The 22,749-nt window shown below is 39.2% G+C and overlaps 1 protein-coding gene across 3 annotated transcripts in view; it reads right to left on the bottom strand.

Annotated features, from left to right (window-relative positions):
- Positions 1–3,045: 3,045 nt before the first annotated feature.
- The window catches only part of RAP2A (RAP2A, member of RAS oncogene family), a 30,089-nt gene continuing 10,385 nt past the window's right edge, over positions 3,046–22,749 (bottom strand). For all 3 annotated transcript variants that reach the window (XM_009891735.1, XM_009891743.1, XM_009891751.1), the window contains one exon: positions 3,046–3,283. In XM_009891735.1, coding sequence (XP_009890037.1) covers positions 3,046–3,283 — 238 coding nt within the window. The remainder of the gene's footprint in view (positions 3,284–22,749) is intronic.

Genomic DNA, 22,749 nt, shown 5'->3' with positions numbered 1-22,749 from the left:
TATCATAGCTTAAAAAAATAAAAGTTGCAACGTTAAAAAAAAAAAAAACAAACCCAAAACAACAAAAACGGGAGAAATGCTGTCTTTGTAGAAAAGTACACAGCTCTACAAGAACAGCCAAAGGAAAAGCGGGTCTTTGGAACAAATCATAATATTTTAAGGCATGTTATAAGAAACTTTCAAATACTATAATTGGTAATCCTACCAGGGTACAAACGAAACAGTGACCCAAGACCAATGTCTCCTGCAGGGTGGCCACGCAGCTGCCGTGTGTCTCACATACCTCCCTTTCTGCTACCCCTATAATTTGAAAAAAATCTCTGTCGAGTGCAACTGTCATTAATTCAAGCTCCACTATCTTCACATTAGTGGAAATACAAATAGTGCATAACTACTTCCTCAGAACTACACAATGAAAAACAACGCTTACACTTTTCCCCCCGCCATGTTGTGTGGTAGCTTACATACGGCCTATGTTTCTGAAAATATAAGAGTGCAATGAAGAAACAAGACTGGGAGAGATTTTCATTAATATTTTCTGTTAAAAATTGACTGTGCGATTTTTCCTATATTAAAAGCCCATCTGTTTTATATTATGAACTTCATATTAGGCTGTACACATTGTACTTCATTTTTCTTGGTTGATGAACAATCTGTGAGGTAAGATTTTAACATCTCTGTCAATAACATTGCATAACACACTTCCAACTCAGTTTCAAATTTGGGGTTGGGGTTTTTTTTTTGGTTTTTTTTTTTTTAGCGCTTATGCAGTGAATCTCAAACTGCCAAGCTGTTTTACAAATAGGTTGTAATGCTCAATAAACCATTTCCCAATCCAGATATTTTAAACATTGAAATATCATTAATTCAACATCTTGCTTAAGCATGGCTGCTGACACAATGGGGGGGCGGGGGGTAAGAGAACATTCATACCATCTAGTTTAGGCATATAAGTTGTGTGACTTGGAGGACCAAAGTTAAAAGCCTAAGTTTGCTATATAAGTCAATGGAAAGAGGTAGGTGCCTCTAGGAGGGCAATTCAGAGCACCCAAAATGGGCATTCAGATGCCAGAAATAAACGGTGTGCCTATCTCCCTAAGAGAACAAAGTACAGTAACGAAAGCTCTGCAAGGTAGATGGGAAACGGGCTACATTTACGTTCTAGTAAGGCTTAATGTTTTGCGACATCTAATGCCCTTTGATACATTGGTTGTGAAAAGGTCTTGAAAGGTTAAGGGCAGAGATGGCCAGTTCTCTTCCATGAATATGATTTCCTTTAGTTATCATCCACTGAACTATAATTCAAAATGTTAAGGATATTTATGTATGAAAATCTGCAAAGCATTTTGTACTCAGGTTTCCTTTGTAGCAGATGAGAGCCTTTTTAGGAAGTTCTGCAGATGGAGGCAAAACTCTCGAACCTAACTCCGATTACAGCATTTCTAAGGGCCATATACACACACACATACACGCTCAACACACACACACCCCAGCACCCCTGTTTTCACTCATTTAAACACAAGGAACTACACTGTTACTGCACAAGATTGAAAAACTAATAAACGCATGGTGTTATTTAGACCACAGGCTCAGTGACTCTGTATTTTTATGGCCAATTTTACCTATAAAAGATCCAGCTCAAGACAATCTCTCCAGCATTTAAAATCTAAACATTGTGATTGAAAACTTTTCTATACTTTGATTGTAAGACTTCGGAATAGGTATTTCTGTGCCATTAGTCATGCAAATGATAAATACTTCACTGCTATGAAACTAGCAAGTCAGAGCTCGAGCATCCTTTCAAAATAAAATATTTGCTCCCACCATTTAACACTCCAGCAATCGGGGCAACCTTTGAATAGTGTGTCAGGCCATTAAAGAGCCATTCCCACACTCACCTAAGGAATTACAACCGTAACTATTTCACCTCTGAACCAAATGATTTCACATGATTATTCAATTTAAGTTTTCAACATTAAAGCTATCAAATAGCAAACTAGATTTTTCAAAGGTTAGTTAGGGATCACACCAGAGAACGTAGCCCTTAAAGGCAAGAAAAACTGTTGTCTTCAACAAACTTAAAAATGCAGGATGTTCATACTGTCCCACGAGGTTTCTGCAGAAGGGAACATATGGATGCAACATGGCTTAATTTTCCTTACAAGATGGTACTAGTTAATCTATTAAAGTGTTCCTTGTTAGTAAGGCTCAGCATTTTTTTTTCATCACAGTTGCTTCCTCCTGGATCAGTAAAGTGATAAATAAAGATGCTTCCTGCTTTGTAAACAGAGGGTTTGTTTGGCTTTTTGCAGACCAAAACCTGAAGCGATCCTCCATTTTTGAGCAGCAAAATGAAAGATTTAAAACATTCCGATGCCAGACTGTTTCTTCACCCGTCATTTGTTTTCAGATCTTGCCTCTCATTTCACACACCGATTCAAGGTTTTCTATTTCAAGATGTGGGATAACGTGTAGAAATAATAGCATCAATTTTGAAAAAAATCCAAACTATATATGTCTCTGGTAGCCTCTTCCTCTAACACTGTCAGTTCTGGTGAAATCAACATATTTGACTGAACAAACTTGGCCACAAGTGATAGCGCACGTTCTGAAGCACGGTAATTAAGACACTGAAAGACTTGGCTCTCCTTTCGCGCTTATGCTCGTTGTGAACGGTCTTCAGAGATATTCTCTCCACTACTTTTGTTTTCCATTTCCAAAAGTTTTCCAGCTTCTTCGGAAATAGTTGCTGTTGTTGCTGTCTGACATGACAACATACGTACGCTTGACTGGAACAACCCTGTAGATCAACTGGCTATGCCATAAAGTTGCAGGTGCTCAAAGGGAAAAAACGGGTGAGATGTGGTCATTTAACCCAATTATATTCAGAGTCAGTGATTGACTTTCAATGCTCAGCTCTGAGTTAATGTTGCTACTTCACTACAGATGTATTTCAAGTGACCCACAAACCAGGAAGTGAAGTAGACAGTTTTACCATCTTACAAAATTTCTGCAAATTAAGTCCAGGTTAGGTCATTTTTAATGCTATTGTATATTACATGCAGAACAGCATGGATCATCTTTGTCTGGCTGTGCTGCATAGTTCATTTGTCTAACAATTTCCGCAAAGAGCTCATCCACCATTGTTTTACTTTTAGCAGAGGTCTCCATAAAGGGGCAGCCCCATTCTTCAGCTAAGGCTCTGCCTTCACTCGATGATACTTCTCTCTCACTTTCCAGGTCCACTTTATTACCAACCAGAATAACTGGCACCTTTTCGTACCTACAGTTAAAAAAAAAAAAAAAAAAAAGAAAGAAAATAAATAAAAACAACAGCAATAGTTATATTTTAAAAACAGCAACATTGTAAATATAAACATCTATTTGCAAACAGTACAGACCCAACCGGAAAGAGACATTTGGATGATCTCAGAATTTTACGTTGAAAAAATGCTTTGCATATTTCAAATTTGTTGCACATCTCTCTACCCCCAGAGCTTTCTTAGAGTTCTAGGGAATGCTTCCTCCTCTGAATTTTCTTTCTCACCAGGAAATCTGCCGGGATAATATTTTCTACATTGGCAATCTCAGTTAGGGTCTAAGAACAGGATGGATGTCCAACTCTCCCTTCAAAGTTACACCCTCTTTCTCCCTGAACAGGTATCATGCTGGACTTCCTGCTATCATAAGGATACATCACTGTCCCTTTCAAGGGTACATTTATCTTTGGTTAACAAGTACGGAACTCTCAGATTAGCAATAAAAGTGAGAAAACCAAAGAGCCAGGAAATTTGTTTGAAATTTCAGGAAACATAGCCCACTTCAAGTACTGTACACACACAAAAGTAGTGTTATATAAAAACATGTATTAGCTAATGGAGAATATACAACTCTCCCTTGCAGCGTTCACATCATTATGCCTGTTAAACAAGCTGAAAAGAAAAAAAAATAAGTTCCAGGCAATACTATCACAGTTCTGCTTCATAATCAACTTGGACAGCACAATAGATCATATAAGTCATAAAGGAATTTATTACTTTGCACCTCCTTGTGAGGGGATGCTTGCCAAATATATTTTTTTTAAGAAGTAAAATGCCTGCCTTACTTTTTTTTTCCATCTTCACATGCATAAAAACTTCTTCAGACATGGAACTAAATAAGTGTTCAGTCAGGTTTTAAATTTACATATTTGCCATTGCAGAGAAAACACTGGGCCTATTTCCAAAATACTCTTGCACAGGCTTTTTCACGAAAGCAGCAAGGACCGAGAGAAACTGATTATGGATTTTAGCACTTAAACTAAATGAAGATCTAAGAGAAACAAGATGGTTCCCTCTTAATTTAAACTTGATTTTCTACTTCATATTAGCTTAGTAGTACTGCTTTGAGACAAATCACTTAAGTAAGACTGAGAGTAGTGCTGCTTTGAGTCAAATCACTCGAGTAAGACTGCCTGTGGACAGACAACAGCCATAGCTGACAGCTGCTGCAGTTGAAGATACCACTGTCCTTAAGCTACCTACTACTCCTTCTTCATCCCTCCCTCCTACCCACCCTCCCTGCCTGCCTGCCTCCCAGGGAGGGCAGCAGAGCAGAGACAGTGCATGTGTCTCAGCTGGTTGAGGGAAGCATCCAGCAGCTTGGTCTAACCTACCAGCCATGCTGCAACTCAGCTGTCAAGACTTTGCAGTGGAACAGGGAACCTATGTGTTCCTGTCAGCTCTACTGCAGGGACAGTGAACTCCCACAGTCAGAGAGGATAAAAGAACAGTAATCTCCCAAACCAGCTCAGCAACTCTTACACCATTGCAGCAGTACCAAAAATTGGTCCAACTACATCCTAAGATACGGTTGAAATTCTAAACTTTGTTATGTCTCTTTGCTAGCTATTCGAATGTCACTTAATCCACAGTCTAGGGCTGTGGTCAATAATGGTAAAGGAATGGTAAATGGTGAGGTAGACACGCTGGAGGGGAGGGATGCCATCCAGAGGGACCTGGACAGGCTGGAGAGGTGGGCCCAAGCCAACCTCATGCAGTTCAACAAGGCCAAGTGCAAGGTCCTACATCTGGGTCAGGGCAATCCCAAGCACAAATACAGGCTTGGTGGGGTATGGCTGGAGAGCAGCCCTGAGGAGAAGGACCTGTGTGTGCTGATTGACCAGAAGCTCAACATGAGCCAGCAATGTGCGATCGCAGCCCAGAAGGCCAACCGTATCCTGGGCTGCATCAGATGTGTGGCCAGCAGGTCAAGGGAGGTGATTCTGCCCTTCTACTCCACTCTCATGAGACCCCACCTGGAGTACTGCATCCAGCTCTGGAGTACTCAACTAAGACAGACATGGACCTGCTGGAGTGTGTCCAGAGGAGGGCCACGAGGATGATCCGAGGGCTGGAGCACCTCTCCTATGACGAGAGGTTGAGAGAGTTGGGGCTGTTGAGCCTGGAGAAGAGAAGGCTCCAGGGACATCTTATTGCGGCCTTCCAGTACCAGGGGGCCTACAGGAGAGCTGGGGAAGGACTTTTTACTAGGGCATGTAGTGACAGGACGAGAAGGAATGGCTTCAAACTAGAAGAGGGCAGGTTTAGATTAAATATTAGGAAGAAGTTTTTCACTTTGACGATTGTAAGGCACTGGAACAGGTTGCCCAGAGAGGTTTTTGAGGCCCCATCCCTGGAGGTGTTCAAGGCCAGGCTGGATGTGGCCTTGGGCAACCTGGTCTAGTCAGAGGTGTCCCTGCCCATGGCCGGGAGGTTGGAACTCGAAGATCTTCAAGGTCCTTTCCAACCTAAACCATTCTATGATTCTATGATTCTCCTCACTATCACCGTTTATCTTATCCTCGTTTACCATCTGAAGAGACACAATCCATTTCTTACTCTGTGGATATACAGTATTTAGCACAATGATACCTTTGGAACCCTTGCAAGAGCTAAGCTGCCATTAATTAAGTACCAAAATACATACAAGCATCTTGAAATCTGTCCTCCCGCGTTTAAACACGTGATAGCATAGTCTTTAATTACATAAGACAGATGGCATTCAACAGATAAAACAGCAATTCACTATTTCTTTCTATCTTTATTGTTCAGATGCATGTGTCCTATTGTATTTGCTGTACAGCATTAAAAACCCTTCAATTAAAGTGGAATTAGGTACACCTTCATTGCATTTCTTGATATCTGAGGGCCCCAAACTTCCCTCCGCCAGCTCCTCCAGGTATTCTGCCTCTTCTCAATTTTACCAGTGGGAAAAATTGAGAAATTCAAAGCAGCCACTTGAGAAGCATTCAGTGAAGAAATAAATGAGCCAGAATTAAAACGCAAGATCACCTCTCTTTCTCATTCCGCAAGATCACTCTGATTTGTTGAGAAACATATAAGGAAAAAACCTCCCACACTTGAATATTTCAGTGGAACTGGCTATAAATCCATAAGTGCTTAAAAAGGATTAGGAACTCTAGAAAAGCTGGGCAGCTAAATATCTGAGGATCTGTTTACTGTGAGTACCCAGCAACTGGGAAATGGAGCGGTGGAAACAGTGAAGTTTCATACTGCAGAACAAAAAAAAAGAACTGATGAGCTGACAGGATAGATGTGAACAGTCTAATTTATTTGCACAGGACCATCTAGGAGCTATTAGGTGGAATAGATAGAAGCACTTTTCTCTCTGTATTGCTTTTTCCTGCTTTTGCCTCTTGCATTTACCCTATTAACTACCTACCTTCACTACTTAAAATGAGATGGGAATCCTTCAGTCAATAGCCTTGTTCACCTTATAATCCAGACTCACTCAATAACCACTTTACAACATTAAATTAAAATTCTCATTATGTCATCTTATCAAATACCTCCTCACAGGGCAAAAATAAAGTTGGTCTTGCAAAATACATCCTTGTATTACCTAAATTTTGAATAGTCAACTTTACAGAGAAAATACTTTTTTATATATGTGTATTCTGTGTGACATATTTTATATTTATATACTTTTATATAAAATATATATACTTATTCCTGCCTATAATATATATAGAAACTGTCTATAATATATATACACACACATATAAATAGAGAGTCATGCAATTTGTCTTTCTACGTAGATAAGTCAGTACCCATTATCTAGAATAATGGAGGTTGGAATACGGCAAACAATGGGAAAACAATCAATGGACACTGAGTGGAAAACCAGCTGCAGTATGGACTTATGAGTTCCAGTTCAGCATCAGTCCTGCCAGACGCAAGCTGAGTATGGGAGAGCCAGACCAGACATACATGTATTGTATTCTCCAAATACCAAGACGTTGATGGATTGGCTGTGTGTTGGACAGTGCCATACATGTTTACAGAAACTATGTGGTTCCATGTAGTGGTTCCAGCCCCTGCTGGAACCTAAGGGTCTCCACACTGTACTTCCTAGCTTTCAACTGCTGTATCACACTGGAAATCCTAGCTCTCGACTAAATCAAGCTCTATGAGCTCTGAAGTTCAAGCTGGCTCTCCTCCCTTTACCTCCCATCTCTGCCAGAATTTCCTGCCTCACTTAGCATCCTGGGGAAATTTATTTCTGATTACTATGGGGGACATCCCTGGCTCTCCTTCCCACGGCTGCTGATCTTGCTGGAGGTGACTTCTGCCTGCCCCTGGAGGTTCTACTCGCTATTCACAGGGCTTTGGACTGGCCAGATGTTGGCACACCCACCACTGAGGTGGTATTGCAGCAGCACAGTCCCGCAGTGGGAAGGGTGATTTCTCAGATGTGATAGAATTACGTGATTCTAATGAAATTTGAAGGGAAGAAGAACATCTCTTCCTCACAGGCTTTTCACCCTGTTGAATTTCAGTGACCCAAGAGGAAAATAGCTTCTTTACAAAGGAAAAAAAGAGCTGCCTCACAACCCCCAAGCAGCAATGTAGAACCCTTCCATATAACCACAGAAATCAAACGCAGAAATTCACAAATCCTTTCAAAAGCTTCAAGTAGGATCTAACCTACCCAAAAATACTTTTAGCAGAGCAAAAGACAATAAAACCCCACCACCTATACCAGAGCCCTAAAAAGCCAGACTGCTGCTACCATCGCAGGATGCGTGAGGGCAGCTCATCCTGCTATGGGAGCTGGGCAGAGGTCTTGTCCTTCAATGCAGCCCATCTCCCCCTGCCTGTCCCCTCAGCGCTGGAAGCGGCACACTTCTGCTCCTCATTCCTGAAGCAGGAAAATCCAGTTTTCTCAGGACCGCTGAAAAGCTTTGAGCAGCACTGATCATTTCTAATGAAAAGCATGAGGGCCACCTGAAAATGAGAACTGCTGCCAGTTTCCTCTGTATCAGAGCAGCGCAGTATGTATGTATTCTAGGGCAAACATCATAGCAGAGCCTGTAAGAAACATACTCAAATGCAGCACAGGAAGGCTTGACTTTTCAAGACCTCTTCAGGAACAGATTTTTGCAAGACCAATTACACGTGTTTGCAGAACACGTTTAAAGAACAAAGTACTTCACTGTTTAAATGATCTCACCATCTTAGGCTCCGATGTGAAAGATACTGAGCAGTGGCAACTCCTGAAGAGATAATACGACCGCAGTCATTTATAGCCCCATGAAAGACACTGGTACCTAGTCAAATGTATCATATCTAGGATAGCACTACTGGCAAGATACAATCATTGCTCCATAAAAGACAACCAGCGTGTATTTCCCAGTCCCAGATTGATTCTGTGCTAAAAACCACCCTATTATCCATCTTTAACAAGCTTCTGGGACCAACAGGCCACAGTAAATCCCTTGGTTTTCCTGAGGATGGACAACATAGCCATGTGGAATCAATAAATACATGGACTTTAAATGTTTTATGTGGCCCAGCTATGCACCACTAACCACATAACCGTACACGCCACACAGCGATAAATAGTTTCTGTATTTCATCTCACCTCACACAGCACATACATCACCCATGTTTCTGTTTAGAATAATACGTATACTTTAAATAACAGTTTTAAACATTTAGAAAGCCTCAAGATGAGTGTTATGTAAACGATCTTCAGAGATTTTTATCCCCCTTTTTTTCTACCTGCTATCTTATTCAGAAAGAGAAAAATATGGGCAGTACCTGACGTCACGCCTGAATCTCTTTTACAAGGTACTTTTCAAATTTCTCCTTAGAGCTGTCATTGGATAAAGATAAAAACAAAGATGACATTCAGTGAAAACAATAAAAACGAAGAATAAAAAAGGTAAGAATTGAAAGATTTTTGCCTGAGCCTCATATCGGAGCCAAGCACGTTCAAACAAAATGCAGAAACTTTCAGTATAATAAAAACAAATTAAGACAAAACCACATGTATTCTTAAAGACTATTTCTTATAGCTAGCTTAAGTCCTGTTGAAGTTTATGGAAAAATGTATGATTTCTAGCTTTACATGTTAAATACTGGGACCACTGAAATGTAGAAGATATCTATCTCCACCTTTATTACCTTCTTCTACATGCAGGGTTTCTTCCCCTCTTTTTCTTTTTTTCCTTAAATGTCTTTCTGGCACTTTTGAAAGTATTTCAAAAAGGAAAGCTATTTAAGGGGTATTAGAGACATTGATGATGCAAATAAGATCAGAAGTTCAGTAAAAACAATTATTCTTCATTTTAGACTTAGAAAAAAAAAATTCTCGTAAGAATCCTGCCAAAATACACAGTAGAATAATTCTGGGCAATATGAAATAAAGTATCAAAAAGAACAGTTAAATCTATTAGATTGTTTATCACTTCATACATTAATATTATTAAACATTATTTTGTAATGTAACTTGCAAACTTTGATTGCCTGCAGTAAAATCTGTCATAACTTGAAGTTTCCTCATCTAGAGAAAGAACATATTCCAAATGTAACTAGTAAGACCTTTTCTTATCCTTTCACACAATTCCTTGGATGTTTAATGAAGAATCCTCAATAGTTAAAGCTCACATCGGCTTCAGAGGACAAGAAAAGACACATAGTGTTCCCTAGACTGATCCTGAGCCTCTCCAATACCAAGACAGAGGAAGCAAGACCACAGAATTGTCAAGGGGAAAAAAACCAATCTTAACCCTTTGTTGAAAGCTTCCAATTCTTGAACCAAAGCAGCAGGGAAAAATACCTACGTACTTCTAAAGCAATTACTACCTTGTCTTAAGAAATTTAAGCAGACAGGACATTTCACTTTTTCCAAACCCTGATTCCTTTTATTTTGGTATCTTTAAAAATTTTAGCATTATGACTTAAATCAACAGCAGGGGCTCAGTCTGCAGAGATGAACCTTTTTCCATGGAGTCGTGCAAATAGACACCAACAAAGATACATGTATACACATATAGAATGTGCCAGGAGACATACCTGTAAATCTAAAACCAAGCAGGTTTCTGCAAAGTTTGAGTACTTTGCTCTTTAATGAAAATTATTACAGTTTCTCAGGTAAATCCATACAGAACAGCTGTAAAAGCCCCACCATTCTGATGCAAACAGGTCATTCCAGTTTACCAATCAATTGCATTTAATATTCAGTTTTGTAAGCTATATTGTGTAAGGATTTAATTACTTAAGCAACAACTCCCAACCAAAAAAAAAAAGAGTCTTAAAATCATTTTTATAAATGAGTAGATGTTAAAGAGCTTATTGGAAGTCCCACTGCAATTAGGTGGCTGAGTCATGAATTATTTTGCTATAAAGAACAGTGTATGGCCTAATTGCAGGACTGGGGATCTAACATTTTGTTCTAGGCTTTGACATGAACTCCTTATATAGCCCTTGGGAAACAAACTCTTCAGATGGATAGACTGAAGTATACAAAGTCAGAATAATTGTACTTACTCATCAGACAGCAAATTAAATAATAACTGTAAAACAACTTGAAGAATAATATTAGAATAATAAATAACCACCACACCATATCGCTTTTGAGGATGCTTCAGAAACTACCTTTGTTCTTGTACATGAAACTTTCTGGAAATAATCACCTCAATTTAAATAAAATACTTTAAAGCAAATTCAGTTCTGTGGTTTTTATAGTCAGTTTACCCTTCCCAGTTTGATTACAAGGTCTAGAAAAAGTCTCAACCAATGCCAGTTCTGCTGAAATTATTTGGCAGGCTCACCTTTGGTACTGTGCTTGTAAGTAATTAGAGGAAATAGTTCTCTTCCAAGCAAAAGCCCAAGAAACAACAACAAAACCCAATCTAATGAAGCACTATATATATTTGCTTCCCAACTGTTACTGTAAGCACTTTTCAATCAAAGCACTTGAACACAGTTTACAGCTGAGAACTTCCAAGGGACAAGAACGGCGGATGGTACTATCCGATACACATATTCAAAGGCTTTCTAATAAACCTGCATTCCTTTGCTGCAGCAGAGGCAACAGGATGATGCGCATCATTTCTGCATGAAGAACACTAAAGAACTTTCCAGGTTATTTCCTTCAGAAAGAAATTCTCATCTATAGAGGATTTTCTACATCTAAGATCTCATAGGGCAACTAGAATAACGATAAACTCCTTCCAGGTGTTCAGCCTGGTTCTGCAAGTCACTGCAGAAAAAGCTTATCTTCAGCTATGTCACCTGCTCAAATGGTTAACCAGCAAGAGTACCTGAAACTTCAATGGCCTGCCAACAGGCCCTATGGCAGAAGAGCGTACTATTCACTAAAGGGAAGTCACAAAGAAAAATCCCTGATCATCAACATCTTAGGTAGACCTTTTCTCAGCACGTTTGCAGAACTCTATAAATGTTTAAACTATGTCCAAATCAGTGCCCTTCGCAGTAAGGCTCTGGCGTAGGAAGTGAGAGGCAAACAGCACTTAGAGTGATGGGGATGACAAGAAGGAACCTATGACAGGAGAAACAGCAGTTCTCATCCGTTGCCATTTCAGATGCCCAAAAGCCTTTGCAAACAAGAGGTTAGCGTTCACCTTAAACAGGACACCTCTCCCTAGTATCTATCATTACAATTCATATCTAACACTGAAGCCTATTATGAAGACTGAAAAGACTAAGCAATACATAACACCTACCTGCTTAGCAGCAGGTTTGCTGTGAGCGTACCCAAAAAATGTTTTAATCCTTGAGTTCCCTCTCTATAATCAAAATTCTCATCTTATACAACTGAGCATCAACATCTTGTTGAAATCCTGAAGTTCAGGCCACATTTAACAACTTGTAAACACAGGAATTTTGAAATAAAAAATTTCTATTCCTTGAAATAGTTTAAGCAGCAATAACCACAAGTTTCAATTCTATATAAAATGCAAGGCAAGTGTTTTACCTGACGTTTTCCACCATGGCTAATTCTCTTGTTTCTAAAAGCAACAGGAAAATCAGAATGTCCTACATATCTGAGATTCTCACAGGTGCATCAATTTCATTTAGTTGCTGTCTCTATACTCAGTTTGCATTGAAAGAAGTCTAGTTGTCCAGAAATCTATGAACAGATTATAAGGCACAGTATGGTTGCTTAAGTACAAAATTCTTGCTTAAAATTTCCAGACACTAAAGCTGAGCATCTAATTTTTTTGAAAATTGCTGGTACTAGCTGTAGGAATGGCTCAACATATTGAAAATTATGCCTCATATTTAAGTGTTTAAACTTTGGATCCATAATTAAAAATTATTAATGAACATACTAGTTTTCTGACCTTAAATATTTTAAGCTATATGCCATGCTAATATATAAATGTTTATTCCAATACAATGAGCATGATTGGATATGTCAAGGTTTTCAGTACCTACCAAATGTACAACATATGGAAGATACTAAAATTACCAGCTATCTTTTATTTGTATTTTAAAGTCTTAAAAAAAGACAATTCTTTAAAATGACCGTTTTTTTCAGGCATAACCACTTATAATTAAAATTTAACCTCTGATACCTTGCAGAAAACACATTAAACAGCAAGTGAGAGGAGTGCTGACACACAATTTAAGAGATGTGGGTTCAGTTCCACAGCCTGCTACAGACTTTGTGCGTAATTTCTAACAAGTCCCTTGAACTCCGTTCTCCATATGAAGAAAACAAGTCATCAGATTTAACCTCTGAACGCCTATGGCACGTAAACACTTCTGAGGTCTTCCATCCTTAGCGATGGAGGCAACCTGAACATCTTGAAGGATGCATTAGCAGTTTTGCTTGCTCTTCAAGAGAAAGACATCCCACATTCTGGCTATTCTCAGCAGTAGACTACGTAACACCACAAATCTTTCGGTTTTGTTTACAAGTATTGAGAACAGATATGTTAGGGCAGATTCTGTGCCAACATCAAGCTTGACAGCAGAAAGAACAATGCTATTGGCTTAGGCTTGCCTTAAACCAGGTGCAAGAAAACCAGCACGGGGGACAAAACCAAGGTTGTTACCTCACTTCAACTCCACCAGCTTGAGCCGAAATTGTAAGGGCCCACAATATCTTAAATCATATGGTGACACTGAGGGATTTCTCCTCCTCCTTTCTTCTCCATACAAAACTTCTACAAGGCCAAATCCTCTGCCTATTCTGATGATGAGGCACTGAGTAGGTCCCTAAGCAAAGGCAATGAAAAATGCAGATACCTATTAAAAGCAAAATAAGCCTCTTGCATACCATAGAGCAAATCTACAGATTCTAGTTGTTTTGTATTTTTAACTTATCACACCACACTGCTGTGTTCAAAGAACTTAACAGTGACCCTAACGAGCATTACCATTCATCTATCCATACATGCTTTGTCACAAAAAATTTATCTCGAAAGCATCTCTCTTGACATGCAAATCTTTAGATAAATTACTGTAATGTTTTAAAATATACTGTAAACCTACTGCACAAGGAAGCATTGACAAAGGTGGGGGAGGAGATGGAAAGTGACCAAACAGATTGGTACCAATTCAGATGTATCAAAGTTTATGCCTGTAGTTGGGTTAAAGAAAAATCTTTGAGACAAATATATTGCTAATATTCCCTTTGGAAAAGCTGAAGCAGCATCCAGCCCTTCTATAAAGCACAGAGCCTGGCAAGTAATTTATGACGACAACAGTAGTCTAGTTTCTTACAGATTTGGTCAATGCTGATATCTAAAGCTGCAGTTTTTCCTTCTGTGTACAACTCTTCCCCTTGCCATTCTCCAGTCCATAATTAGGGTCGAGCACATGCCACAGTTCTTTCCACAACTAAAGCACTGACAGGGTCTCTTTCCCACCAGCAATTCAGATAGAACATAATCATTATTTAGATTTCTAATTCGTTCCAGACTTCAAACCACAGAAGCACTGGGGTGGGAAGGGACCTCAGGAGGTCATGAGTCCAACCCACTGCTCAGAGCAAGGTCAGCCAGGAGATCTCAACCAGTTCGCTCAGGGCTATGTACAGTTCAGTCTTGAAAACCTCCAAGGACAGACCTTCCACAACCTCTTTGGGAACTTAACCCAGCATTTAATTTAATTTAGTTTAACTTTGCCACAGAATTCAAAACTTACTGGCAGGTAATGGAGGAAGATGAGACAAGCAGACAGCTGAGTTGCATAAGACTTGTTTCCATAGAAAATGGGCTGAGAAACAAATGCCAAAGCTATAAAATTATTTATAGCTATTCATTTATATAGAGGAGCTGATTATCAGCTCAAGATAGGACATATATCCTATCATATACAGGATATATGGATACAGGACTCAAGATAGACATATATCCTAGCATTATGAAAGCACAGTGAATTAACCAGATTTTACAGAATTAACTAAAGCTCGAGCATAAGTTAATGACAACTTCAATCTCTTTATCCTTGTTTATTTAAACTATAGGAAGCAAAACATTTTAGTGGATTCACAAAGTAAAAACTTTGGCTAGCAAAAATAGTCAAATGCATATGCATTTTAAAAGGGCCAGAAGACTATAGTCCTGTAAGGTATTATTTCACTCTTCAAAGTGAACACGCTCTTATATTCCTTTAACCAATTTATAATCACTGATAAAAATCCCACTGCAAAACTTATTTAAACTATTCTAATAGGATTTTCTCTAGCTCATTAAAATTACACTTTTACAGTCTTCAAGAATAGGCCTAACAATTAATTCAAAACCTTCTTAGCAGCATCACCTGCTTCCCAAGGATTAGAGTTCAGGAATGAACATGGCATGCTATCCAGTCAGAACCACACAAAAAGCAACAGCTTCTCCTCCATGTGAAGGTAAGAGCCTTCTTACTCCAAGAAGTCAGAGCTGCTGACTTTCAGCACTACCCAGATTTAGTCTTTGAGAATATAAGCAAGCCTGGATCACAAAATTCACCTCTTAAAATTTGATTGCCACTATCTGGTCTGTAGAAGCGAGCATTACATATGGATATGAACTGCATTTCTATAGTGGCTTTTACTTATTTACTTTTTAAAGAATTTGACCTTTTGCAACGGGCCTAGCTTCAGGTCACTTAAAACTTAAGAAAAAGTAAAATAAAAATAACAGGATGAAGAGGCAAACAACCTGGCATGGATTTCTGCTCTCATCAGTCCCCATGTAGAAGCTACGGCAGGTAGATACCAGAGTTTATATGATATCGCATAGCCTGAAGAGAATTTGTGTGTCTAGTACGAAGCAGAGACTTCTTTGTTGCCCTAGTAACCAAAGAAGAATACAGCTTAATGTCCTTCATGCTAATAAAAATATCCTACAATGCTTGTAAGAAAACTTTGCAAAAAATACTCTGTTGAGACAGATTTTCCTCACAACGGTACAATTAGGTTACAGCTCTGGGTATTTTTTGGAAGATAAGACTACAGAAACTCTAAGCAAGTGAATATGCTGGTATAGTGAACTAGTTTAGGAGAAAATAGTGCAAGTTCTATCATTTTCTCTACTTCACATTTAGTACTATGACTTCATATCCTTTTGACTATAGTTAAGCTCTCCTTATCAAAATGAAATTTGTCACCAATAAAGAAAAAACACACTTGAATCCAAAAGCCTTGTCTGGTGTCATTAGCAGATGCTATGAAAGCCTCTTCACTCCTGCTGAGTTTCTACCAGAACATTTGATTTCTAACCTAGGAAAAAAACCAACATTCCGCCATGACTTTAGAAAGTTGGTAGCCTTTATCTTACAGAATAATTTATCTAATTACCATAAGCCTGGTTTAAATAATTGGAATCTTTGAACGAACAGAGCAACAAGAAGGTTTTCTTCTCCACAGTTTTCAGAAGTGACCTCAAGTGACTCAACTTTGTAACTCTATAAATTTGATTCAAAAAGAGCACATCAGCTAGTTAAGTGAAACCATTTCTATGTCTAAACATGAAAACACAAAAATAAGAGCTTCCAAAGTCATGCAGGGTTTTTTTTTTTTTTGTTTTGTTATGTTTGCTTTTTAAAAAAAAAAAAAAGTTTTGCTTCCTCTTCCAAGTATAAAATACTGCCTCCCAACACACTACCTCTATGAGGTGAATATAAAGTGTGATTTACTGATAGCCTCTCTTCTATATTGAGCATAAACTTCAGGAATAATTTTCTTAGGAACATTTTTCATTCTTCCTACAATAAGACAGGTACCAATCACAGGAAAAAAACCAATGGACTACTTCATTCTAAATCAGCGTCCTGAATATATTGGAAGACTTGAAACTAAAGTTTACCCATTCTAGTATCCAGAACTTTCTCATAAAATGACACCAGCTATAGCGTTTCTACTACATAAACCAGTAAAATCTAAACATTTAATTCTTTCTTAACATGTGTGTACGTATATCTCAAATCTAATATTTGAGTAACGACTAAAATGAAGCCAGCCAGAATGAAGAGCTCAAATATACTCATCTCAGATGCTGAGCTATTTATAACTACTGTATAAATGTGAATTTCTTTGGGTCTACTCTAGGTTAAAAGCAGCTGTCTTTTCCCACAAGAGTTTCACCAACCTGTCCAACAGCCATTTCATTGTCTATGAAGACACTGTGGCACTTAATCACCTTGAAGACCATTATCTCGCAGACGTTAACCCTATCAGTTATTAGGCCATGGCTGCACCAGCAAGGTTAGCCTCCAGGACTCTGCCACCATGCAGCTGCCCATACTGTAGCATCTCTGGGGCTTTAGGCACCTGGCTTCTTTGGCCGGTGCCAAAGCTGTGTCAGCAGCAGAGCAGTTGCACTGGGGTCAGAGCCCAAGGCTGCCGGCTGGCAGCATCCCTAGGGCACTGGAGCGCCTCTGCACTGGCATTTTGCCAGTGGCTGTAGGCTGGCTGACGGCCTGTGTCACCCAAAGAGATGGTTACTCAGCTGAACTGATGGAAAGGTTAAGCTTTGCTAGCTGACAGAAACAGCAACGCGTGCATGGGTGTGGGAGAGGGAGGAAGAGAGAAAAAGAATTAAAACCTTCACAACAAGAGGCTACGGCTCTTACTGACATATTTTTTTCAGAGAGAGAAAAATCAAACAAGCCAGGCCAATCTAAATAATGTCTTTAAAATGCTGCGAATTCCCACATGGACACCAATTTTAATATTGCTTAAATTAGGTAGGAAAAACAATGTGGCTTTATATTTGTTTAACCAAACTTGTTCAGAAAGTAATGTTGTGAGAAAATTTTCATATGTGGACAAAGCCTATTTTAAACTCTTTTAAATAGAAGATGACTGCAGAACCTGGCAAAATCCACATCTTGTTTTTTGTTCTGGCTCCTGACCCCACAGACTGGAACACTGAAAAACCCTTCTGCACATATTTGTGTATGTACATACACTTAACTGTCTCTCTTTCTGAGTAAACTTACTTTTAAAGGTAGGTAACAGTTTGTGAAAGATGCTAAACTATAATATACTTTGGTTTATTCTGAGAAACAAAATATTATCCCAATATTTAAATGTCTGTCACATTCTAGGTACAGAAAGGATGATAATTTGTATACTCAACCTTCAAAAGCGATATTAATAATGGTAAGAAAAATTTGAGAAAGTTTGATTTCTTTTAAGAAAGCACCTATATTTAAAGGTACCACACACCCTAGTGTCCATTACACCTTCTTCATTGAATCACTAATTGGTAACTAGAATTTCCTGAAAATAGTCCACTAATTATTTTTTCCACATTAAGTTGTCCTATGCAGAAAGGCCATTGCAATTAATATGAAGGTGTGTGCGGGGGTGTGAAGCCCAGACTGTTCCCAGTCCTTTTAATCTAACCACATTTCTTGCTGACAGACAGAAAGTCTTTCAAAGGAAGGCGTTTTGATCATCTCTGGGAGAAGAATGTAGACTTCAATTACCAGTCCAATTATCCCAGCTAGGAAGGCAATACAATTGCTTAATTTTAGAGTAATAAGGGACTTTCAAGGTGTGCCATCTCAGCTTTCATCCAAGATTGAGCTTTCCATTGTCCCTCTCTGGCAGATGAAGCTACCACGATGGCAGTCACTATTTCTGAATAAAAACCATCTGGAGGAGAATTCAGCATACGCTAAGTTCAGTGATTTCACACCTTTAGGTGATTTGTTTTCTTTCTTGAATATGCTCATCTCAATTTAAATAGGATGCCTTTTTGTATATTTTAGCCAAATGCTGTTTATGAGGGTTAGAACAAGATAAAGAAAAAAAGCAATATCCTGTAATAAGCAGCAAATCATATTGAATGACCAAGTTCTTAAGAATCCATGGTAAGAACACAGGGCAACCTTTTTTTTTCCCCCAAAAAAATCTTATTTTCTTTCCTATGTTGAGTCAACAAAGTAGCAATTCTTCCCAAAGGTGAAAACTTTGTAACCACAGGGTTTTTTTTTTCTCATTGAGTCTGTATCAGGTCTAGGGACACACCAGTAGACCCTGCAATACATGTTATGCACATCATCCCCTTCCTTATGTTCCAGAGCAAACTGGACCTTTTAAGTTCAAGTACCCTGACCCTAGCTTTCCATATGTTTTATTTCCTTTTCACAACGCAGTTACATTGTAAATTTTGGTAGGTAAAAACTGAATTACGTGAATTTGTTTACTTAAAAAAGTTACAAAAGCAGTAAGAGGAAGCACTCATGAGAAACCACCGTTCCATAATCAGATCAAACTACCATGATGCTTATCTTTAGCTTCTTATGATACGATTTTTAGACAGATAATGGTATTTTGAACATGTCTGCTACAGTTTAGTAGTACGACTGAGCGTTCACATCGTCTGCAAGTTCCACTCACTTCCTTCCCTTGAGAAAGGGCCCTGCTTGCAGTTAAACATGCACATCATGTGTCCTGTCTATAAACTGTTACAGCAGACCGGCAGCTGAATTATGGGCAATTACAAATATAACTGACAGCGTTAATCAAAAAAGATGGAAATAACAGTCACTCCAGTCCATCAGAAGGCTGTCCAAGGGACTGCATTTGCTCACTATGGTTCCTGAAAACCACCCTCGCACAGATGCAGAGCAAGTCCAGCAATCCTCCGATTGCATGGTTAGTGCAGAATCTGAGGCACAGGGCCTGGTGGTAGCAGGACTATTTCCACAATAATGCCAGACCTTTAAGTAAAAGCCGGCACTCAGAGTGGTAATAGGAAAAGCACTCCTTGCCAACAGTTGCTGACAAACTCATCTGATGGGTAGCAAGCATCTGACTTTGGTTGCTATGAAATCTGGTTACAGAGAGCACTAGAAAGAAAAGGGTTACAAAAGGTTTGACTAAAAACTGCTAGATGCTAAACAGGCTCATCAGAAATTTGCAGCAGCTATGTAATAAGACAGTGATACTTTGGCAAGTAACAGAGGTTACACAATCCCAGATGGAACAACTATAATGTATATAGTGGTAGACTAGAGGCAAGACCATTAGAAGATAACCATTCACACAGTCCAGGCAAAATTATCATTTGATCCATAATGTTATCTTTAAAGGCAACAGAGAATTCTTCAAACCTAATCCCATCAAAACATTGCCACTCATTCACCACATCAACAGGCAGCCTAGCTTCTCCACAATTTGAATTTGGGAATATTTGAACTAAGTGAAATTCCAGAAGGTGCTGTCATGCCTAAATTTTCTGGAACATCATTGAGGATCAAGGAGCAGAAGGCTATTGATTCTCTCACGTGGCCAACCTGTAACAACTACTGTAGAAGCAGATAATATGAAGATAGCCTGCTGAGCATCCACGGCTTCTAACGTTAAGTGAGGCTGAGACATCCAAACCAGGGGACACACAGAAGAGATGCCTTTGAAGACTAATTAATCAAGTTTCTTCACATTTGATATTTAACATTAACACTCTATGGAGCCTGTGCAGGGTATCTTAATATCATCTGCTTCTCCAGTTTCTTTCTAGGAAAGAGGCTATCATCCCTCAGACAATTATTTGTATGAGGATAGCCACCTAACCAGATTATACTCCAAATATAATACTATAATCAGCAATATAATATAACCTGTGCATGGAACTTTTTTTTTTAGAGAGGGGAGACATCTGAAGTACAAGAATTATCAAGCCCATGCTGTGGATGATATGATCAAGTCTGTGGTCTACTCAATATTCTGTACTAACAAGATACATACAAAGGCATTCAGAAATTCACTGCTCAAAACATAAGGAATGAAACGGATGTGAAAAAGCTGGAGGTAAAGAGAGGAAAACATTCTGATGGTGAATACTTCTGGGCCTGAATGCAAAACTGAGGTAGATAAATACACTGGGATTACAGAAGAATTTAAGGAACCATGTCCAAGAGACTGCTCAACAAAATTTCTGCCTACCCGCCTAATTTCTTGACAGGCCACATACATCTGAAGTTTTTGTCAAAACAAGGTAGCTGCCTGAAGGCCTACAGCTATGCAAGCCCAGCTGAGCCATATATTGGAGCCACAATAGGGTCACACACCTAAGCTCTCTTGGGATTTATAGACGAGGCATGCAAGCAGCCAAGTGCCATGAGAGGCCTAATTTGCTAAACATTCCTCTGTGACTCCAGGAACACACCAATAGTGAGACACTCAACATAAACACAACAGATATCACCTTCACAGAAAGCCATGGGAATAAAAGCAAGTAGTGGCAATGCCGTTTCTCACATCTAACGTAGCAGTACAGCAACTACAGCACTGATCAAGGAGGTGAAAAACCTGCGCCATACACCTTCTTTAGTCACAGGAGTTCCACATCTGCTTTTCCCAGAAGACTGCTCTAACCACTAAGCTACAAGGGAGGTTGAGAAAATACTCTTCAATCTTCCTGTTGAAGATGTTCCACTATGAAGGCAAATACAAATACATGAAGGCAAATTCACAAATCTCAAGGGAATAACAACAACAGAGAAAGATCAAGTGTACAAGCTGAAGAAAGATACTAGGGACTTAAACCCAGGAATTTCTCAGGGCTGCTTATTCACTTTAGATTAAGAAGTCACTGCAAAAATGCAAAATCAGTATCACATCCAGTGAATGGTCACCAGAAAACTCCCCTAGTCCAGTTGACCACAACATTTTAGGAAAGGTCAGCTGTTGGTCCATGATGCCATAAGGGCATCCATTCTTCTACCATTCTTTTAGAATTTAATTGTTTTGATCAGAGAAATGGCCTGCCTCTCAAGAGGAGAGATTCTACATAAATAAGGATACAGGTCAAGTGGTTTGCTGCAACAGGACTACACACCTCAGAGCAAAGCAGATTCCTAAAGAACTGACACAGAAAAGAAGCACTAAGCTACTCTGCAAGACCCATTTGTAATTTATTTCTCAATGAAATGCAAGAGAGAAGACAGACACTGAGGAAAAACAAAACAAAACAACAACAAACAAACAAAAAAGAAAAAACAAACCCAAAGGCAACGCATCTCCTCCAGTGCATTGCATGTTCAGAAGATCATGCCAGGATTCCTTGCATCCATTCTGCTTTGGACAGCATCCTGCATACTTGGTACAAAACTGAAACCAACCTCTCTTACCTCCTAAACCCCACTGTATATCGAGGAGGTTATCTGTTAAAGAACTCGAGCAAATCAAACAGATTTAAGTGGTACTACATTGACCCTCACCACCACTCCTCTCCCCAAATCTAACACCAGACCCAAACAGACAAAAGCAATGGGAGAATTCATTCCAAATTACTGCTTGGATTTCGATTGTGGACCGCAGCATTAATCCAGCAGAAGGTGACTCATGCTTCTCTCTTCCAGGCATTGTTGGGAGTAACCTGCATGTCAGTTACCAAGAATCTAACTGCTTCCGAGACTAGCAGAGCAGATGCCTTCTTTAAGCAGTGAGATGGAGAGCCTGGATTTGATCGGAGACTGAGAAGCACTCAGACAAGTTGGATTATTTTTTTTTTTGGGAGGGGGGGAGGGGGAGAGGGGAGACGGGGAGTGGAGGTGGATATGAAAGGCATCTGATAAAATGCTCCAGAAGAAATAGTTCAAGGTGATTATCTTCAGCCCTCCAAATTATTTTTCAAAATGAAACTGAATTCCTAAGGTTAAAAAAACCAAGCCAAAACCACAAAACCACACAAAAATATCATTTGGCTAGTTTTCAGCAGAATTATTACAGCAGAAGATGGGGAAATTTTGAACATGGAGATAGAACATTACTACTAAAACACCCTTTACAACATCAAGTCCTTTTAGCAGTAGAAAGTAATCCACAGACTTGAAAACACACCTTCTTAAAACCAACATACAAATAGCAGTATACAAGTAACGACTGCTGTCATGTAGTTAAAAAAATACACACGTCCAGGATTCTGCATCATGGCTGAGTGCAATTAAATACAGAGCTGGTTGAAAAAAACCCCAGCTTCCCCCCCCC

This window comes from Charadrius vociferus, unplaced genomic scaffold (genome assembly GCF_000708025.1).
Source record: "Charadrius vociferus isolate BGI_N301 unplaced genomic scaffold, ASM70802v2 scaffold110, whole genome shotgun sequence".
NCBI classification, from domain to species: Eukaryota; Metazoa; Chordata; class Aves; order Charadriiformes; family Charadriidae; genus Charadrius; species Charadrius vociferus.
This window is presented reverse-complemented; position numbering and strand designations above follow the sequence as displayed.